At 33.0% G+C, this 22,106-nt stretch overlaps 1 protein-coding gene across 1 annotated transcript; it reads left to right on the forward strand.

Annotated features, from left to right (window-relative positions):
* Nucleotides 1–2,951: 2,951 nt before the first annotated feature.
* LOC136971191 (uncharacterized) lies at nucleotides 2,952–19,699 on the forward strand. The gene is made up of 4 exons (XM_067265664.1): nucleotides 2,952–3,273; nucleotides 17,747–17,988; nucleotides 18,052–18,172; nucleotides 19,608–19,699. The coding sequence occupies exons 1-4, from the start codon at nucleotides 2,973–2,975 to the stop codon at nucleotides 19,697–19,699; spliced, it is 756 nt and encodes a 251-aa protein (XP_067121765.1). The 5' UTR covers nucleotides 2,952–2,972.
* The last annotated feature ends 2,407 nt before the right edge of the window (nucleotides 19,700–22,106 follow it).

Genomic DNA, 22,106 nt, shown 5'->3' on the forward strand with positions numbered 1-22,106 from the left:
TTTACTTCGTTTGCATCATCCTCAAATTTCATGCACTTGTAGTTAAGATAGAAGGCCAAAAACTTTCGGAACAAAATACGTTCGATAATGATGCATTGTTATGATGTTATAGAATATAGGCAATGTTCCCTCGAATTGTTTTTCTAGATGAGCGGAACAAGTACTGCTCTGAGCAAAAAAATTTTTGCTGAGCAGATTCTGATCAAAAAATTTTTATGAGCATATATAGGTTATATAAAGTCTTATTTTTTCCTATAAAAATTAAATAATTAATTATAAAGTAAAGATTAAAATTTATTTTAAAACATACTTCCATACAAAATATTATCTTTTGTCAATGATTTAATGTATTTAATCGAAATATACGCAGCAATAATCATGTTGCAGATAGAGTGAGAAATAAATAAACAACAATTCAAATCAGTGTGCATGCTCGCTTGCGCGTTAATTTAGAAGAGGAGCTACAAATACTAGCGTTTACCTAGATCGTTAACGTAGCTCGAAATGCATCTGTAAAAAAACAATAAAGGAGTTTTATAACCTGATTTGGCTGTTAGGTAGTCTACCGAATAATTTTTCGGATTGAAGAGACGTTTTACTTAATCAGCAAATTTAAAATTTAATTGTATTGAGTCTTTATATCGATGAAATGTAATAACATCGACGGCGAAAATCTGATAACCTCTACCATTCCTCGCAGATGGGAAAAATCGAAAAACGAAAACGATAAATCAGTTTTATTTATTTAATTTTAATTAAAATAATTGTGGTATTGCTGGATTTGAACCAAATACAAAAGAATAATTATAAATGTTTTCGTTATTGACAAGTGAACTCTGACCTTAGGACCGAACACGTAGTATCTTCTATGTTAAATAAAATTTGTAATCTAATTTTGTAAATTTCGGAGTGTTTCAAATATGACTTTAAAACAGGCTTTTATGTCGTTACAAGTGAGGTTTTTTTTAACATTATCTAGTATAGATTACTAAAATCGTGGGACCGATAAAAATTTGACATGTAGGGCAGAGGACGCCACCGCCTTCACCCTTTGACCTCACTTCGCTCCTAAACTCTAACGAGAAGACACATCTTTTTATTTCATTTAGTTAACCTTTCGATTCGACAGCCGTGCCGATCTTCGATTTATATTATATCTCGACACTATTGTAAATATCGCGTAACCAATCCAAATTAAGGAAATTATCGGTTTCTCAATTAATTTTTACCGACAGAACAAAAGACGCAGAACACGTGGTCGAGGTCAACAGACAAGGTAGGATGCAACCCAGTAGTGTTTGTGCAAAATAAAAAATAATCTTTTACCAAAATTCAACACGTGCCGATACGCAACGGAAAGAAATTTCTGCATTGGATAGGATAATTTCACCGGAAATGCATCGTGGACGACCTCGTAGTCGTGGCCGGCGAAGTTTGAACGATCGCGCTCAAAACCAGCGATATCAAAGAAGATTGGAGAATGAAAACGAGATCCGCCTTGAGCGTCAAAGTGACCCCGCTTAGTAGTGAGTCTCCCAGACATAAGGCTATGTCTGGGAGACTCACCTTGTCCCAAATAGGATTTTGCCGTTTTACTTGTTTCTTTTAATTTACTACTGTAAGGAAATGTTTATGTAGTTTAACAGTGCAGATGTCTATGAACGACATGGAAAAATAGTTGCAGTTATATTATAATGAGGCTTCTTAAGCAATTTTGAATAAAAAAAACTTCTGATTATTATTATGAACAGTTTATCAGAGGGTTTATTACCAAAAAATTACTTTAATAAGCTTTAAATATCTTACTATATATTATTGACAATAGTTTAGTAGGTTTAATACAAATGTCTGCTAAATTTAATTATGTTTAACCACCTCTGGCGAAATTCTTGTCTTTTATTTCCTGAAAATTTGCACGTTACATAACATCTTAAAAAGCTGATTTGATATTTATGATTATTCAAATTTTAAATATTTACAAATAAATATATAAATATAGAATAGCATAAATTATTTGTTATACAGACCACAAATCTATATTTTACAATACATTTTTATAAGCATCACAACTCTCGTTTAATAGCATTACGAATAACAAATAACGACGATTTTGTTACCATTTTTAAACCTAAATCGAAATAATTAAAACACGAAATTTTCGTAATAATTCAGAGTAATTTTTTAAAAAATTATAAATTAAGCAAGTATTTTAAAACATGCAACCGAAAAACATTAAATGTAAAGTACGTGTTGAAGGAAATCCGAATTTTAGAGGTAAGCTTTAAAAAACCTTGCCATTTGAACGTAAATAAAATTGTTAGTTTAAACATCAAAACCATTTCACTTGTTGTTTAAATTAAAGTTTATCGTTTAATTGTTAGCCGCGGGTTCTTGAACGAAGTTTTTCAAATTAATCGTTAACCGACTCCATTGAGGGCCGGATGGCCGAGCGGTCAAGATCGCAGCCTACCGCTCTGGGGGACCAGGGATCGAATCCGAATGGGTCGAGAAATCCCCAGGAATTTTTCGGGGGGGTGGTCCGTTCGGATATGTCGGGCCCCGTCCCTCATCACCCCGTCGCCCCATTGTGGGCCTGGCCGAACCCATAATGAGCCTACTAAAAGAGGCCCTCTTAGTGCCCACAGGGCGAAAAGAGTTAAAAAAAAAACCGACTCCATTGAAAATTTTACTTTTCCCTTAAAGACATTAATTGGTTTGTTCTATTACTTATCGAAGATTTTTCTTTTTTGATTTTCAAGTTTCACAGAAAAAAATACTGACTAAATAATCAAATTTATCATGTCGATAAAAACGTGTTTTTAAAAAGAAATTTACCGGTTAAAACTTATTGACTTTGTTCCAATTCGATAAAAGTTTTCTGATTGGTGAAATTAATATTAATTAATATAAATATTAATTTACATATTACTGAATAGCTCAGTATTCTCAGAATTATTTCTGCAGTTAAAATCATGAGAAATAGAATAATTCTTGTCTGTGTTTTCGTCTTGGTAATTCCTTTTGCTGATTTCACGATTGTTGAAAATTCCTCCAGGTCGAACAAAGGTGCAGTTTCTGATGACGTAGAAAAAGCTGGCCGTATTTTAAACGATATTCACGATATATTTAATTATGTCACGAGTAATGTCGCTCGATTGATGCTTCCCGTCATGTTGAAAATCACCGAAGAAGTAAACGTCTCTCGCTCATGTATCGAAGGTGGGATGCGTTTATTAGAAGATTTAAAGCAAAATAAAGCCTGGACTCTACAATGTAAGTGAATTAAAATTTGTTATATTTAAATAATTATCAAGTAAATATAAGTGATTACATATTTATGCTCTTAATTGGTATAGTCGATTTTTAATGACGTTTAGCAATGCCTTAAAATATTAAACTCGATATAGATTTGTATTTTCTTTATATCTGTAAAAAATAATATAAAAAAATATACAATAAATTTAAATCGTTACGTAGATATTCGTGTATATTTTCATATAAAAAAATGCCAATGAATCGTAAAATTATGTCGTAATAAATGGAGAATTATCAGTATTAATTTTAAAAATATACAAGTAATATTCGAAAAAATAACATGATTATGTTACGTTTGGGTTGATATTTATAAATGCACCTCATTTGCGTAGGATAATTGTAGGATCCTTGAATGTTGAAAGATCGCTAATCGTGAAATTTTCGTTTAATTTCTCACAAAGAACTGCTAATTGGTTGGTTATAGTCCGCAGTGGACTCCGATCACGTCCTGTTCGTTCAACTGACCCGAACAAAAGACATTCCCGAATTTTGCGCCTACACGTAGGTGTAACATGATCAAAGCCCTGGTCGTTAAAGTTTCACATGTGCAAACACAACAGACCCAACAATAATTTTAATTAACAACGATTTTTGTTGTTGTTTTTACGTTATCAGCAATGTTGTTGTCTTTATAAGTATATTGTTATTATAAAACATGCAAACTTGTGGATATCAATACAGCTTATTATTAAGAAGTAATCTGTACTATATTATATTGTACACAGAGTGAGTGTACACGTCTGCACAGTACGGAAAATTTGCAACGTTGGAATTTTTTCATATACTTATTTTCTTTACTTTTTACTTTTTCGGTTGCTATCTATAACAGAAGAAAATTAAAATCATCAGTCAAAACATGACCCAACTTAATATTTTTATATTTTGGACTTGAAATGTCAAGAACACCTTGAAATGTCGAGAAATGAAAAAAAAAAATTAGGGGTAAATTCTCGAAAATTTGTCGAAAATTCCTGAAATTTTGCAGGGACGTTTCATTATTAAGGGGATTAACGTTTTAAATTTAGGTGATTAAAGGTCGAGAGGTGTGGTGATAAAAGGGCTCGTCTGTATCTCCAGTAGGTTCGGACTTAATGACGATTTTACTCGTTATTACAATTTACAGTTTTATATAAAACCTACTCCAACCCTGAAAACGAAGATTTGTGCTTTTTTCATAATAGCTAAAAATATAAAGAGTTGGTTAATAAAGTATTATACTGTAACAGACGGCTCCACAAAAATTTTAAATGTTACCAGGAAAGTTAAGCAAATCGTTGTTGAATTATGTACGAAAGTGATGAAACATAACATTACTTTGCACTGTTCCTGTTTACGCTGATCGAATAAAAAATAATGTAGAGGAATATTTTAAAATTTTGTATAATGTATCTGTCAAATTAATTTTAATCACGTCATAAAAAAATCTGAAGAAAAAAATTTCAAAACTCCTATTTAATTTGCAGCACATTTAAGACATCGGCGTTAATGGGTAGTTTATAATTTTATATTGTAATCATTTTTATGAATAGAGCTATTAATGCTGAAGTTACATACACATTTATATTGATGCTGTTTATAATATTCGTAAATATAAAAATTTTCATTTCTTTCTAAAATTAAACGTACTAAATGCCTATGTGAATACTTAATATCATACATAATATTAATTTAGATACAACGTTATGGTAAATACGTATTAATTTGGTTATAATTACTTATAATTCGTAATAGTCTACTATAAAATAATTAACTATAATGAAGCTTATCACATTTACTTTAATTATTATCAGTAAACTATTTAAAATATAAAATTAAAGAATATGTTAATTAGTAATGAATAATTCAATAAATTAATAAAACAGACTAATATAATAACACCGCTGTTTGTCAGACGTGAATAGTGTTAGTAAGTAGTTGCTGTGTAGTTGCCTTGAAAAGCGATATTAACTTGTGTTGCGAAAGTCATTTTGAATTCCAAACAAATATGTATGTCTAGACACATTTTTAATTATTGTATACGTTTGTTACGTATTATTAATTATGCAGAATAATAAATAGGTGTTATTACTTTATCCAGGAAGAGAATTTGAATAAAATTTATTTCAAAGCATTTATTTCAGAGCACTGCCAAGAATAGATTCGTCAGAGATATTACATTTGCAAAGAAAAAAGTACTGTATGTGAAAATATAGTTCAGTAATTTTACTGTCTAAATTATCACAACTCAATGAATTATGCTATTAAAATATAGATTATATTAAAAAACCTGTACATTTAAAATATACAAGTAAAAAATGAAAAATAACAAAAGTAATATTACAAACAGCAATTTAAAGTTTTAACTGTTATTTTTTACAACTCCAAAATAAAGCTTTTTTTGTGACTCATACTTTTTCAAATAAAGAATACGAAGAATTTTTATAAGCATTCATCAGTAAAATTTCTGCGCGTAATTTTTAAAGATGGACGACGTTGTGATAGTTGTAAAGAAATCAATGTGTTCATTTTATAAAAATATAAAAGGTACAGTAACAGACTTTATAAAGAATATTTGCGCGATATCTAGGGTTACCAAATAACCAGATGCGAAAAGAGAACAATTCCCGTAGGAAAAAGTCAAAAAGGAGGACACATAGGAGGACAATTTTGTAGAAAAAAGATTTCTTATTGAACCTTTTCAAATACGAATGCTTTTTAAATACAAATCTTTAGAAATGTGAATATTTTTTCAAAAGTATTTTTGAAACACAAACTTAATTGTTCACATTTTAATTAAGGTTGCTGCATGAAATCATATTTTTCTGGTGTGCTGACTCTGTTAAGCAGTTATTTGTTTCTTCAGATTTCATTATAAAATTCTAAACAATTACGATTGTTAAAATTGAATTTCACCAGCCTTTTTACTGTTTCAATTGCCATTCTGTTTCGTTCATATGTCCACTGAGATTCCACCAGACATAATACTCTTTTATTGGTGGCATTGTGTGTGGGAATTGAAAACATGTATTGGCAAATTTTAAGCAATTCAGTATATAATTCCGGATTGTCTGTTGCCTGAAAAAAAACCAAGCCGTTTTTCAGTTACTGATTTTTCATTTAAATTAGACTTTGCCTTTAAATAATTTTTCAAAGAACTACACTGATTTACGCACTTCGAATCGTCAACTGCGATATTCCTTTCATTTAGATATTCAATAACATTTCAACAACTTTCCATAACATCCTCCCAGACAGGGATTTTTATGACATCCAATTAAAAACTTTGAATGGCAAAAATTGAACAGTGCCATGATTTAAGTATTTCAGTTCCAGTTTGATACATAATCAAGCAATTTCCTTTTATATTTTAGCAATCTTTCTCCAATTCTGCATTTTTCTTCAGTATTTTATTCACGTCAATGGGAGAAAATTTGTTTCTAACCTAACTTTTAAAATATCAGAAACTTCTTCCAAAATAGACATTGTCTCTATAAACACAATTAGATTCTTTTTCCATTTTTTAAAAACTTTGGTGAAAACAGTAGACTAATGAATGTACAAACATTAGATATGCTTCATTTAATGGGTTTTCAAAGAATGATTTAAGCACAACTGGAGGCTTCTCAATAGATAAGAAATAACTTTTTATTGGCTCATACTTTTCTAATACTTGTGCGATTACTTGATATAAGGATAACCAACGGGTCTTGGAATGACTAAGAATTTGTTTATATTCAACTTCGACAAAAGAACAAAATTCTTTTAACTTTTCAAGCTGGACAGTATAAATAGAGAAATGTTTAAAAATCTTTACAAGAATGCTCTCAATATTAATGGGTAAAAAATCTACAGCATGTTAAATATAATTATTTACAATATGCACTGTACATTTTCTACCTTTTAAATGCTTGATGTCTTGTCTTAGCAATGCAAACATATTATTTTTTCCTGCATGTCCACATGACCCAAAATTTGTTACAGTTGTCTCCCCCAAAAGCAACACATTTTTGAGAACAATTAATTTTTCTCAGTATATTTGTTAACAAGTGGTATCTGCTTTTTCGTTTGAGACTGATATCATCTGGACAAGTTTATATTCAATTCCAATAGTTTGTGATTAAAATAATGAATTATAAATGGAAATATCTTTGCATCTTTGTGATTGCTACTATAAGTTGCAATTCCTATGAATGAATATTTTTAAACTGTTCTACCTATAATGTCTTTTCTAATGAATAGGGTGCCAAAACACCTGTAATCGAAGCTTCTGTCTTAGTTCCGGCGGAAGAAATTCGTGTTGCTATCATCAAGTCATTGAAAATTTTGAAGTTTAATTTATTTGTGCAATCTACAGATTTAATGCTGAAATGATGTATGGCTGTGTGGCAAGCTAATGCTAATTCAGTAGTAAAAACCTTCTCCTCTAATTTGGGATTGTGTGGTACAATCTATTTTTCAATCCTAACATTGCTTCCAGTTGATGTAATGTTTTTCTTATGACGATCTGTTTCCAGATGTTGCTCTAATGATGTCTTCCCTTTATAAGTAATATTCAGAATTTGGTTATAAATTGAACCAAATGCTTCATCATCCTTGTACAAAGGTCTAGAGCCCTGGTAAATCTTAGTCCTAAATTATGCCGCTACAGCGAACAGCACCAGTCGCGGGAACTGGATTTGTCAGTTTCGGATCGTGGTTACACGTGGGTCTTGTCTTTATTCAGTCTTGGTTAAAAATGGAATGCAATATATGCTTATCATTTGTTTATCATACTATCAACGTTGTTGAACTCGTTACACGTTAAATAAAATAGAATGTAGTTCGTGTGGTTTAAAATATACCGGTACAATACTTGTGTTTTCATTTCATAATTATAAATTATAAATGCTTTGTACGAAATTACTGTTTTTACTCGTACATAAGACGAGGTGTGACTTTAAAGATCAAAATAAAGAAAATTAGATTTATTAATACAATTCTAATTTTATTTCGTTCAATCACAAGCAAAATATCAAATGCACGTAAATGCACACATTGTCCGGCAAAAATACTGTCATTATAAACTTCAAGGAAAAATCTTGTAAAATCGACAACATAATTTGTTCACATAAAGCTGGACAATCGGAAACCCTTTTTTGCCACTCGAATCCACTCTCCGTCGATTAGACTTAACAGTTTCTCCGAATTCTAATTTCCGAATAATCATGGGAATGGGTAAAACTTATATCCTGCTCCCGTGTGATTTTGGAATTCAATTGAAAACCTTTGTTTTCCCTATTGCTATTCATCTTTACTTCTGACAATACACAAGAACGATTCAAATGACCCAGATAAAATACTTACTTTTTTAAATATAAGAGGGTAAGCATCTAGTAAGAAATGCGAATTCATAATTTGCAAAAATTATTTACAAAACGCAAAGAATCTTTCGCTTGCACGTATAGGACGACCTAGGAATTTGAAGTTATGATAAATGAATAAAAACTTCGTCTTACATGCGAGTAAATACGGTATTAGTTAAAAGCGAAAATAAAATAAACTTATGAATAGACACCTTGCTAAAAAATAAAATATTCTATAAAAAATTAATATTGTAAGATTATCATATGGAACAATGAATAAAACGGCAACGCTGTATTTGGGACAAGACTATGTCTCGGAGACTCACTACTAAGCGGGATCACTTCGACGCTCACGGCGGGTCTCGTTCTCATTCTCCAATCATCTTTGGTATCGCTGGTTTTGAATCATTCAAACTTCGCCGGCCACAGCCACGACCAAGAGGTCTTTCCCGATGCATTTTCATTGAAATTTACCTATCGAATGTTGAAATTTCTCTCCGTTGCGTGACGCCCCAGGTTGAATTTTTGTCAATGCGAAAATTTCCCGTTTTCAAAAAAGTAATGGTGGCTATTGTATCGTTTGCAATTATTTTTTTATTTTGCACAAACGAAATATATATATGAAGCGTCCAATGCCATAAGGTTGTAAATGCCATTTTTCTCAAAATACGTTTTATTGAAGAAATGAATTTTAAATGCAATGTTTTTTCCTACAAAAAATATTCTGGCGATTGTGGCGCTCTAAGTGGCTATATTTCGAAGATGACGTTATGTGCAAGCCCTAACGTTTTAAGCGCCAAAGCGCAAGCCACGTGACTTTTGGCGCGTAAAATGTTACGGTTTACATTTACATCATTTTGTTATTCTAATTTGTAACGCAGTGAGTTTTTTACGAGTGAAATGAATTCCTTAAAGTATGAAATACCTAAAAGAAGAAAGAAATGTGCAGAAAAATGGAAGAAGAACATTCGAAAGAAACAAAAAAATAGTGGCTTAGAGTACATTTCTCCTATATCACAGAAAGTTAATCCGAGAAAGGATCCACCAACAGGGGTAAGTAAAAGACTTAATACTTCAAAAATATAGACGTAGATTTGAGATTTGCAAGATATGGATAGTCATTGTGTCTATGTATGGGTGAACAACTTGTATATGACTGTTTCCAACAAGTTTGTCAAACTTTTTGTTTACGTTACAGGTGACATGCAAGTGTTCCTTCGCTTGCAAAAACGTAACGTTGGCTTACCGTCAGGAACTCTTCCAACAATTTTATGAACTGGCTGACTACAATAAGCAACAGAGTTATCTTCAAAGACTTGTTCATCCCCAGATGATAAAAAGGAGACGATATGGGAAATACCACCATCCTTCTGGAAGTAGAAGGAAACACTCTTTCAGTTATCATTTGCTTCTTCCCGGTGGAAGTGAAATAAGAGTTTGCCTTAAGACTTTGTGTAATACATTCGGGGTTACTGCAAAAAAAATTCAGTTGATTGGAAAAAAGATTTTGGAAGGAAAAATGGATGCTACTGATCAAAGAGGAGGCCAGCGAAAAAGTACTGAAAAGCAGTTGTGGACAGAAAAAATAATTGAGCACATTAAGAGTTTTTCAAGTGAAGAAAGTCATTATGCTCGAGCTGCTTGCGTGCTCTCGTGCTGCTCGATTATGCTTGAGAAATATTGTCAACAGTATGCTGGGAGCAAAGCCCCAGTTACTCGACAATGGTACAATGAAATTTTCCTGACCAAATTCAATCTATCTTTTCAAAAACCTCGCATGGACACTTGCTCAACTTGTGACCGCCTTGATGTACGAATAAAAGCTGGTGATGCATCAGCAAAAACAGAACTGGAATTACATCATTACAGAGCTGAAGTAACCACAAAAGACATGTCTGATGACACAAAAAATGCTAAAACCTCAGATTCGTATGTTATATCTTTTGACTTGCAGCAGCAAATGTATATACCACAATTAACACACACTGAAATGTATTATGCTCAACAATTGGCATGCTACAACCTTGGAATTCACGATTCAATTAAAGAGAAAGGATGCATGTGTTTGTGGAGTGAGAATTTTGGAGGAAGAGGGTCTTTGGAAATATCATCCTGTATATACCATTATATTACTACTGAGGCTGCTATTGGTGACCGAAAGAAGCTGACTTTGTGGACAGACAATTGTGTTGGTCAAAACAAAAATCAATACGTGATAGCCATGTATCTGGTGTTATTGGCCAATAATGTATTTTCAGAAATAACACATAAATACCCTGTAAAGGGTCACACATTTCTCAGCTGTGATCGAGACTTTGCTCTAATTGAAAAACGGAGGAAAAAATGCAAAGCCTACACACTAAAGGATCTTGTGGACATCATTAAAAGTGCAGGGACCAAAAACCCTTTTACCTGCATCGTATTTGAGAAATTTCATGACTTTAAATCGATTGCCCATGCATTTTTGAATACAAAAGACCTGGGAATCTCAACAGCATCCCAAATTAGACTCTCATCAAATAACTTTGGTAAAGTTATGATTGCTAAAGGTGGAGGTAAAGCAGCAAGATGGTGCACTGGGCTTAATGTGCTAAAAAATGGAGTTAGCATTGATGATTTCAAAAATCTTCCACTTCCTCTTGCTCGCTCCCATTTTGGGATTCCTCAAAAGAAGAAACCTGACATTGGTAAAATGATACCATTTTTAAATCCAATAGCACAAACCTATTTCAAGGAGATGCTAGCAGAACCGGATAACTAAATGCCAGTTTATTAATAGTTAACCTGTCACTTTATTATTTGATATTTCAAAATGATATTTGGACTTCCATTAATCATTCAAATTTGAAGTTTTTAAATACGTTTTAACTTTTATTTCATTAAATTAATACCTTATTGATAAAGATTACAGCCCAGTTCAAGTCACTAATAGATTATTGTCAGTTTTTAATATTAAAATTGATATTGAATTTGTAAATTGTGTTTAATAATTTAAATGTAAGTTTTTGGTATTCAAGACTGTTTTTCAGCTGTAGAAACATTAATTTTATAACTGCAATCGTTTTTGGCATTTACAACTTTATGCACTTGCACAATTTTGGCATTTACAACGTTATGGCTCTAACCCTGTTTTTAAACTTTTCTTGTTTCCTTACTATCATTCTTAGGTGTTTGAAATTAAACCCAATGTTTTATTCTAAACTGTAAATTGTTAAAATAATTTTTCTAGCATTTGATTAAAGTTCGTTCATTAGAAAAAGTGTTTTTTCTCTCTCCTGAAAAATTTGTTTTTTGGCATTTACAACCTTATGGCATTGCACGCTTCATATATATTAATAAATGTAAAAAGAAAAAATAATTCTATTTCGGAAGTTAATCTATATATATAATCGAGACGAGTTGATAATAATAATAATAATAATAATAATAATTGAATAGAAACACATACATCACACTACAGAAGGCCACTATATTGAATACATGTCATATTGTGAGAAAATTCCTGAATACAGACACACACACTGATACACTTCTTTAATTTCTGTTTTGGTTACTATGCCTTGACTTTGGTCCGGCATAGTACACAGCCACCGGTGTTAACCGAGTATATCTCACTTAACCCAACACAATAATAATAATAATAATAATAACTCGCCCATGGTCACCACCTGGTCGTGGTAGGAGAGCCCAGTAATTTTACTGATCCATAGGGCAATGCAGGCTGGAGCACAAGCTCCTGGTAGGGACACCCATGCCAGTAAGGTCTATGGGGAGAAATGAAGCTAAGAGTGACCACACCCACATTCTGTGCAGATATTTATTATGGTAATAACCAGATCAAAGTGTGATACTGGCTCGGACGTCGCCCGGGTTAACAAGGTCCGCGTTCGTGGGTTAGGCAGAGGCTCACGTTCAAAAAATAGGCCACAGTCTCCCTTGGTTACCGGTGGCGAAACCAGCACCGGCCCAAGCATGGCTACTGCAATGCCCTCAACACATGTGAGGAAGCAACCCAACCTTGGTGTTTCTGTGGAATGCATCCACAGACCACAAAGGCTGGAAAACCACGCCAACGGATGAAATGGACAGTAGAAATGAACGAGTTTATCATCCGTAATTATTACACGATCACAAAACTCGAAACAAACATGACAGCATACAGACAACAACTACACCATAGATTCACACAACAGTATCCTCATCTCACTGTCACCGAACAAAGGGTTGTTGATCAAAAAAGAACAATTATACACAACAACCTTATTCCACAAACAACATTTGAACTTATCAAACAACAGGTTGCTGATCAAATACATCAACAGACAGAAACATCTAACATTAATGAAGATCATGTAACCTGTCAGGATAATCCAGCAACAAGCATTGATAATAACACACATACAACAATTACCACTAATGATACTACAGACACTTCCTCATCCATCACTGATAACATAGACATGGATTTAGTTAATACGCTCTCACTTATATTTCAGGAAACACTCACTAAATATACAGGTACAGATCCCACACAACGACCACGAATACCAAAAATCAACACGTCAAAGAAGTAGAAAAACACTAAATTATGTAAACACTCACTTACTATCACACTACATTCATTCAATTTCTACACTCGCAGACATTCATACATTAGTTTATGCTGGGGCAGTCACAGTTGTGACACACCATGGACTGAAAGTACAATCACAGACAAATACACAGAAAACACAATTCTATCACAAGCCTGCCTGGCAGAGAAGAATAGAAACACAAATAAATGACATTAGACAGCAATTAGGCAGGCTGACACAATACACTAAAAACAACATAACACCCAAATTAAGGAAACAGCTCAAAAACATTTTCAAGAAAATAAAAACACATAAAAAACATGAACATCACAACACACGCATCACAGAATATATTGGTACACTAAAACAAAAACTTGCTGCCAAAGCACGTAGACTCAAACAATACAAAACATGTACACTACGAAAACAACAAAATAAATTATTTACAAACAATGAAAAACTCTTTTACCGACAAATTAATAACAAAGCAAACACTGATACACAGCACAGTGGCACACCAACAGAAAAAGAACTCACAACATATTGGTCTTCTCTTTGGTCCAGTGCTGTCACGCACAATGCTGAAGCAGGCTGGATCGAGGAGGAGAACAGAAACTTGCACAACATACCAACTATGCCCTGTGCTGAAATAAGCATACATGATTTCCAATACACTGTTAACAGAACACACAACTGGAAAACACCTGGTGTAGACAACATTCACAATTTCTGGTACAAAAAGTTTACATTATTGCACCAGGAAATAGCTAAACACCTAACACACATCATCATCAATCCACAAGACATGCCAAATTTTCTTACTCAGGGCATCACCTACATGAAACCTAAAAACAACAATACCACAGACCCCACACAATACAGACCAATTACATGTCTTCCAACACTCTACAAATTATTGACATCCTGTATTGCAAACAAAATATACAAACATGTTGAAGAACACAACATTCTTACAGAACAACAAAAAGGTTGCCGTAGAAATCACAGGGGATGCAAAGAACAGTTACTCATAGATTCAGTCATTCTACGGCAAGCACACAAACAACACAGAAACATACACATGGCATATATAGACTACAGAAAAGCATTCGACAGTGTTCCACACAGTTGGCTGCTACATATTCTACACATGTACAAAATACATCCATCACTCATTGCATTCTTTCAAAACACCATGCAGCACTGGAGAACAACACTACATCTCAGGGTTAGTAACACTTGCATACAAACAAACCAAATTTTTATTAGGCGAGGAATTTTTCAAGGAGATTCCTTGAGTCCTCTCTGGTTCTGCCTAGCCCTGAACCCATTATCCAACATGATAAACAACACGCAATATGGTTACAATATCAGACATGAAAAAAGAACACACTATACACTGTCACATCTCATGTACATGGATGACATAAAACTTTATGCATTCACACAAAAACAACTTCATCGACTCCTACAAATCACACATTCATACACCAAGGACATACAAATGGAATTTGGCCTAGATAAACGCAAAACAGTTCACATAGAAAAAGGAATCTTGAAGAAAGAAGATTTTGCACTTGGAAATGGAGACGTTATTGAATCCATAGAAGAGGATGAGTTCTGTAAGTATTTAGGATTCCAACAGGCCAAACTAACAGAACATACACAAATAAAGCAAAGACTAATTAAAGAGTACCAAAGTAGGTTAAATGCTATTCTCAGAACACAGTTAAATGCAAAACACACAGTTAAAGCAATAAACACATATGTCATTCCAGTACTCACATATTCTTTTGGAGTTATACATTGGACTCACACAGATCTTGAGCAACTCCAAAGGAAAACAAGAACAACACTTACTAAGCATAAACAACATCATCCTACATCCGCCACAGAAAAATTAACCCTTCCACGTAAAGATGGCGGACGTGGCCTGATTGACATAGTTAACCTTCACTACAAACAAATACAGTCACTGCGAGAGTTTTTCTATAAGAAACAAGAAACATCACAATTACATAAAGCAGTAACTCTAGCAGACTCGAATAACACACCATTAAACTTACACTCACATCATATGGACACAACACAACATATAAAAAGCATAGACACCATTAAGCAATCGTGGGCTCAAAAGGCACTCCATGGCAGGCATCCTTTTGATCTGGCCCAGGATTTTGTTGACAAAACTGCGTCAAACAGCTGGTTAGCTCGGGGATGCCTATTTGGGGAGACAGAAGGATTCATGATCGCCATACAGGATCAGGTCATAAATACTAAAAACTACAGAAAACACATACTCAAAGATGCAACACTCACAAATGACACATGCAGAAAATGTCACATCATGCCAGAAACTATACAACACATCACTTCTGGTTGCAAGCTCTTGGCACAGACAGATTATTTACACAGACATAATCAAGTAGCGAATATAATACACCAAGAGCTTGCAAAGAAACACAAATTAGTAGACATCCACGAACCATACTACAAATACATTCCACAGACAGTATTGGAAAACAACACGCACAAAATGTACTACGACAGAGCCATAATCACAGATAAAACAATTTACCACAACAGACCAGACATCACACTCATTGACAAACACAATAAAATCACATACATTATAGACATATCCATTCCAAACACTCACAATATACAAAACGCATGCACTGAAAAAATTAGCAAATACACAGAACTCGCCCAGGAAATAAGGCATCTGTGGAGGATGGATAGGGTGCTTATTGTACCTGTTGTTCTCTCCTCTACAGGTGTTATACCACACACACTGCACAAAAGCCTGGGCACATTAGAATTGAATAGAAACACATACATCACACTACAGAAGGCCACTATATTGAATACATGTCATATTGTGAGAAAATTCTTGAATACAGACACACACACTGATACACTTCTTTAATTTCTGTTTTGGTTACTATGCCTTGACTTTGGTCCGGAATAGTACATAGCCACCGGTGTTAACCGAATATATCTCACTTAACCTAACATAATAATACTAATAATCAGTGCAGAGCCCAAATGGTTAGGAGTTGAAAGTTGAAATTTGGTACACAGTTAGGGTACGTCACGAGAACGCACACTAAGAAGGGATTTTTCGAAATTCTCCCCACGGGGGAGAGGGAAAAAATTAAGACTTACCCTAAAGAACTCAGCTTCTACTGTACTATTTTAGATGCAATTTTTTGTTTTTAACTGCGTTTTAGTAGGGTACCACATTTAGTGGATACCATGTGGGGATGAAAGAAGTGTATTCTTTCACAATGGAGGTGTTAACAATGGGAGTGTTAACAATGGAGGTGTTAAGAGAAAGGGGCGTGCAAGATTAACGGGCGCAGATGCGGTTTTTTTGCGTTTTTGCAAGAAATCGAAGATATTTTTAGACTCATCTAAAAATATCTTCGATTTCTTGCAAAAACAGGTCTGTAGCGCCTGAATAGGGGTAACAGACCTGTTTTTGCAATAGGTTTTAGGAAATAGGAAATCGGTGCTACAGGTCTGTAGCTCCTGAATAGGGGTCCTGTTATCTTTAAAAAGACCTCCTGGAAGGCATTCTCCTAGACAGATTGCCCAAGCATTGTGCTGTCATAACTTAACAAAACAAACGAACCTTATTACCAGTAGGAACTGACTTAATAGCGAGGCTGAGGCCGAAGTTCTAAACGCGAAAACGTGTACGTCGGACATTCAGCGCTGCTTTCCTGTAAGCGGAGAAGTTTGACAATGGTGTTTGGAAAGTCAGTGGAATCATGCTGGACATTCCAAACGCCATTGTCAAACTTCTAGGCTTACAGGAAAGCGGCTCTGAACGTCCGACGTACACGTTTTCGCGTCTAAAACTTCGGTCTCAACCTTGCTAATGACGATTTTACTCGTTATTAGCATTTACAAATTTCTTTATGAAACCCAACCATACTCTCAAATTTAAGCTTTTTGCCTCTTCATTACAGCTAAAAATATGAAAACTTTTTAAATAAAATATGATAACAGATGGAGCCATTAGATGTTGCAGGGAAAGTTAAGCAACTCGTTGCTAGATTGTTTTTAGCAGAGTTAACTAGTTTTAACCAATGGGATTTCTTGATTCAAATATTCAAATATGCCTGGATTCCATTAAGCTATAATGTATCACTGTTGTTTAAGCTGATAAGTATTTCTTTCCTCACTTTTATAATAATTCTTTTTAATTTTTATTACCTCTATTTTGGGAAATTTCTAATTTTATTTAACGTCATTACAATATTTACATTTTTCTTGTTTTCTGTAAAATTTCAGTTATTTCTAAGTTATACATTAAAATCATTAAAATGAAGCAAAAATGCCAAATTTATATTGGTTAAAACATTTATCTATTTTTTAGTTAATATATTTTTTTTATAAATAATATATATTAAATATTAAATAATATATATTAAATTTACTTCATATTTATTAATGTTGATTATTAATAAATATTAATATGAAGTATAAAGCTTAATAATAATGTAAATTTTACAACGAATTTTCCAGTGATTGATTCTTTAGGAAAACCATTCGGAATAATTAGAGGAAAATTCTGGTTACACGGGGATTACGATCAATGCTTGAATATTGAAGTTATAGACGATAAGTCCAGAAAAAACGATGGAAAATTAAGCACCATACATGGAAAATTTTGTGCATTAACTATTGGATTTAATTCATATGAATTCAGTGATATGCCAGTAGATAACAACACTAAAAATATGCTTAGAATGATGAGAGATATTGTTGTAAGTATTTATACAAAAATTTACAATTATAAAAGCAATCTTCTATAGATTTTATATTTATAGAAATCATATCCGTTGAGTAAATTATTTGAAATGGCCAATTACTCCAAAGTAAAATTTCGTGTGGATATTTGTATACCGAGCACCTGTAGTCGAGAAGATGTGGAAAATATTCTCGAATGGGGTAAGTTAATAATAATATTGTACTTTCTGTAATAAACAGCGCAATTGCAAGAAAATATAAACAATTATAAACAATGCCCTTTGATAGTAAGCGCGCTTCTAGAGCACTGTAAAATTTAATATATACTGAAAAATTGCACATTGTGTTCAATAGTGTCATTGTTACTGTAGGTGTTATTCGAATGTTGAAATTATGTGTGTGAGTGTTTTGGCTTTGGCTTTGTTACTGGAATAATAACTTAATAAAATAAAATCGCGTTAGTGGATTTATTCCGTTAATGGTCTCCTTTGAATAATAGTTGCATGTAGTATCCGAAGAATAGAGATAATTGTCTTATTCTCGTAGTAGGTGCAACAATACGCAGTGAAAATGGAAAATGTAGAGAAAGAGATAGAGCTATTTATTGGAATATGTACAGTACAGTATATTATAATAAAAATGGGCGATTTTACAGCCAGGTCTTATATATTAAAAATGTAAACACATTGTTCAATAGAGAGAAAAAATAAAAAGATATCTAAAGAGGCACAAATGGCTGTTTATGAAAGTGTTGTGGTTCTTGTCCTCATGTATAATAACGAAACTTGAGTATGACAGAAGTCGCATTACTGCATATGAGATGAGCGTGTCACAACGAGAACAGACTACGTGGGAAATGAACAAGTGCTGGAGACATGTGGGGTGAAAGAGAATTTGGTTGAAAAATTGGAGAAATGGATTTTATGATGGTTCGACCAAGTTGAGAAGATAAAAGGATGAGAACTGTTGAATCGAGTATACATGGGATTGTTAAGTGGGAAGAGCAGTAGATGAAGCCCGAGAAAGTCTTGGTTGGAACAAGTAGATTAGTATCTGAAAGTAATGTAGAGAGTCAGAAAGAGAATGTGAGGAAGTGTGCTAGAAAAGTGCACGAGTGTGTCTGAAGCAATAGGGGAATGTTTAAACATGAAAATGTGGAAATAGTTACTAAATGGATAGTTCAGTGGTTCCCAAACTTTTTTGATTCTCGGCGCCCTTGCTAAATCCAGATTTTCCCAACGCTTCCTATGTCAAATTCTAACAAGTATAATTTGCGAAATAGCAAAATAGCCAATATTTTTTAAATTAACTAAAATTATAAAAATTTTATAACATTTCGTGGCGCCGATGTGAGGAAGCCGCGGCGCACACATTCGGAACCACTGGGATAGTTTGTAGGACTGTTTGCCTGCTTCTTATCTTTTTCGGATTATGAGCGTGAGGATATGTATGTATGTATTTATGTATGCATATTTAGGATGATATTGCAGGAAAAGGGCGTAAATTTTCAATATAGTGTATATATAATTGTTTTTAAATTATGCTTAATATTACAAGAATCCAAAGTACTATTTTACTTTTGTTACGTATAAAAAGTTATCAGCAGTTCTTTAACTCTCTTATAATTTCATTTCAGCAATGAAAGATTCTTACAAAGCAGAGGTGAAATTCTGCAAAGTGAAAGACGATGAGATTCGTCTCTCTACAAGTCAAATAATTTGCATGTAAGTGCTAATAATAGAAATATATATATTATTTTTTATAAAAATATAACAACAGTTAAGATATTTTTATCATATTTTTTAATGAATATGTTGGAAATAAATTTATAAATATTTTTAAAATATGAATTAATTATGTGAGCAATTCATATAAACAAGTATAATTTGTGATGATATAATACAATAATTTTTATTATTTGAGACAGAAGTGCCAAAAGTTTGTAATTTAAAGATAAAGATTAAAAATTTTTCTTTAGAAATGATTATTTATTTAAAATTAGTTTAAAAATTAATACTTTAAACTTTATACTTTTTAATTAATGAATACTCTTTAAAATTAGTAATGCTTTAAAAAATAACTTAAATTCACAATTGTGTGAGATGCCGAGTTCGATGATCTACCGAACAATTATCGGCAACCAGTCGGTAAGACTCGCTCACCTTGTCAGTGGATGGCTAGGAGGGCATATAAGTCGAGTGGGGAGGAGTCGTGAGTAAGTCCGATAGTCGTCCGTTTTAAGAAATTGAACCAAAATCAAGATAACAATTACTTAACTAATTTAATGAGTGAATACTAATTCAATTAGTTAAAAGAATAAAAAAAATTACAAATGGATTGAACAATATCGAATAGAAATTATTAATTACAAAATCTAATAATATCTAACGCTAAAATTATGGCGTTCTAACTTTAGTTAAGAAGTTTGTTTGAGAGAGAGAGTTTACCAATTTGAGTAAAGAGAGAGAGTTTACACAAATTGGTAAAATACCTCTAAGATATATATTTTTTCACTCATTTCATGGAGGTGGAAATTGAGACTTCCAAAGTTGATCATGCACAAATAAAATAATTGGCTACTTTCCAATATATGGAGGAATCTGTAACTATCCTCTATAGTATTTTGAGCGGTCTGTCGACTAAATATGGCAACTATTCTATCGGGAGATCTGCAGGTTCTTATGGCTTCTCTGGTATAAAGGGGTCTGCGCTGAGTCTGACGTGTAAAACCCTTTTATACTCAAATTTATCTCCAATGAGGAGTGAAGTTTCTTGTCATCTGACAGTGAGTTGGGTTAGCTCAGAGTTTAGTCATCGGATATGGTCTGAATTCTCCAAGAAAATAAATGGTTGGGAAAGGAAATTGTATTTCCTCATCCTCTTTTAATTTCCCTCAAAAAGTGGAAAAATGTATAATGTATGTGACAAAATGTTACATCGATTTTGATAATTTAGAAAAAGAAATGAATTTTAAATCCAGATTCTCACAATTGTAATTAATATTGATAAATGCATAATTGCTAGACATTTGTTGCAATATAATTAGGTCTATGAATAAATATATCTAGCGCTATCAGCTCGTTCTTCGTTTGCAAGTGACCAACAGCTCACCACGTAGAATGTCTTGTTTTCTTCATATTTAAAACACTTAATGCCAGTTTTCTGTCGAATTTACTCATGGAAAGCATCCTTCGTTAGCAGACGTATTGTGCTGCTAAATTGCCTTTTCTTATCAACTCTAATTTTTTTTATAGCAAAGTATTAAAAAAGACAAAAATTTAAAAAAAATTAATATTTATTCATAAAATTCATCATCAATATTTTTACAATACAGTAGAACCCGTTTACGAAGTTCCTGTTTGAGAGGGTTTCCCACATAAGAAGTCCAATTTCTTTTCTCTTGGCATTCACGGCATAAGATTTGTGTTAAATTTTCCTGCTTAACACGTTTTTCCGTGTAAGAAATTCGAAAATATCGTTCTTGTTGACAATAAGGTGTGTTTCAAATTTATACGGACACGAAAAAATTAAAGTGAAACACAAATTTGCTGCATTAAGTGACAAATGTTTTATTAAAAATAATATGGATTTACATGTTTCTACACTGCAAAAGAAGAATTTTAATCAAACATTAACATTTTGTCACTGAAAATAATGTTTATGAAACTCTTAAACAAAAAAACTGTTACATATTTATCCGGACAGGTTTCAAATTGAAAAGTTTCTTACAATTTAATGGCCAATGTAACCACCATTTAACTTAATTACATTAAATACTCGATTAGGCATTGTTTCAATTAGATTCTGAAGGAATTCAATCTTAAGTTTATCCCAAGCATCTGAAATTGCTGCCTTCAAATCATGAATTGTGGAAAACTGCTTTCCATTGGCATAAACTGTACGAACCATCAACCCCCAAAGATTTTCCATCGGATTCAGGTCAGGGCTTCTAGCAGGCCATGTCATCAGATTAATATTTTTACGTTTAAACCACATTTTTGTTGATTTAGAAACATGCACAAGGGCATTGTCTTGTTGAAAGATCCAATTTGGTCCACAAATATTTGGTCCAGCTTCCAATAAATGATCATCAAGCATGCCTTGATACTTCTTTGAATTCATTCTTTGAGTTATA

Source organism: Centruroides vittatus, unplaced genomic scaffold (genome assembly GCF_030686945.1).
Source record: "Centruroides vittatus isolate TY-2023 unplaced genomic scaffold, ASM3068694v2 contig_235, whole genome shotgun sequence".
Lineage (NCBI taxonomy): Eukaryota > Metazoa > Arthropoda > Arachnida > Scorpiones > Buthidae > Centruroides > Centruroides vittatus.

Excerpts from the sequence above, each read along its gene's own strand:
- LOC136971191 (XM_067265664.1), top strand. The coding sequence starts at position 2,973 with ATGAGAAATAGAATAATTCTTGTCTGTGTTTTCGTCTTGGTAATTCCT. Across the intron at positions 17,989-18,051 it reads GAATGATGAGAGATATTGTT|AAATCATATCCGTTGAGTAA; the intron begins GTAAGTATTTAT and ends TTATATTTATAG. Across the intron at positions 18,173-19,607 it reads GGAAAATATTCTCGAATGGG|CAATGAAAGATTCTTACAAA; the intron begins GTAAGTTAATAA and ends ATTTCATTTCAG.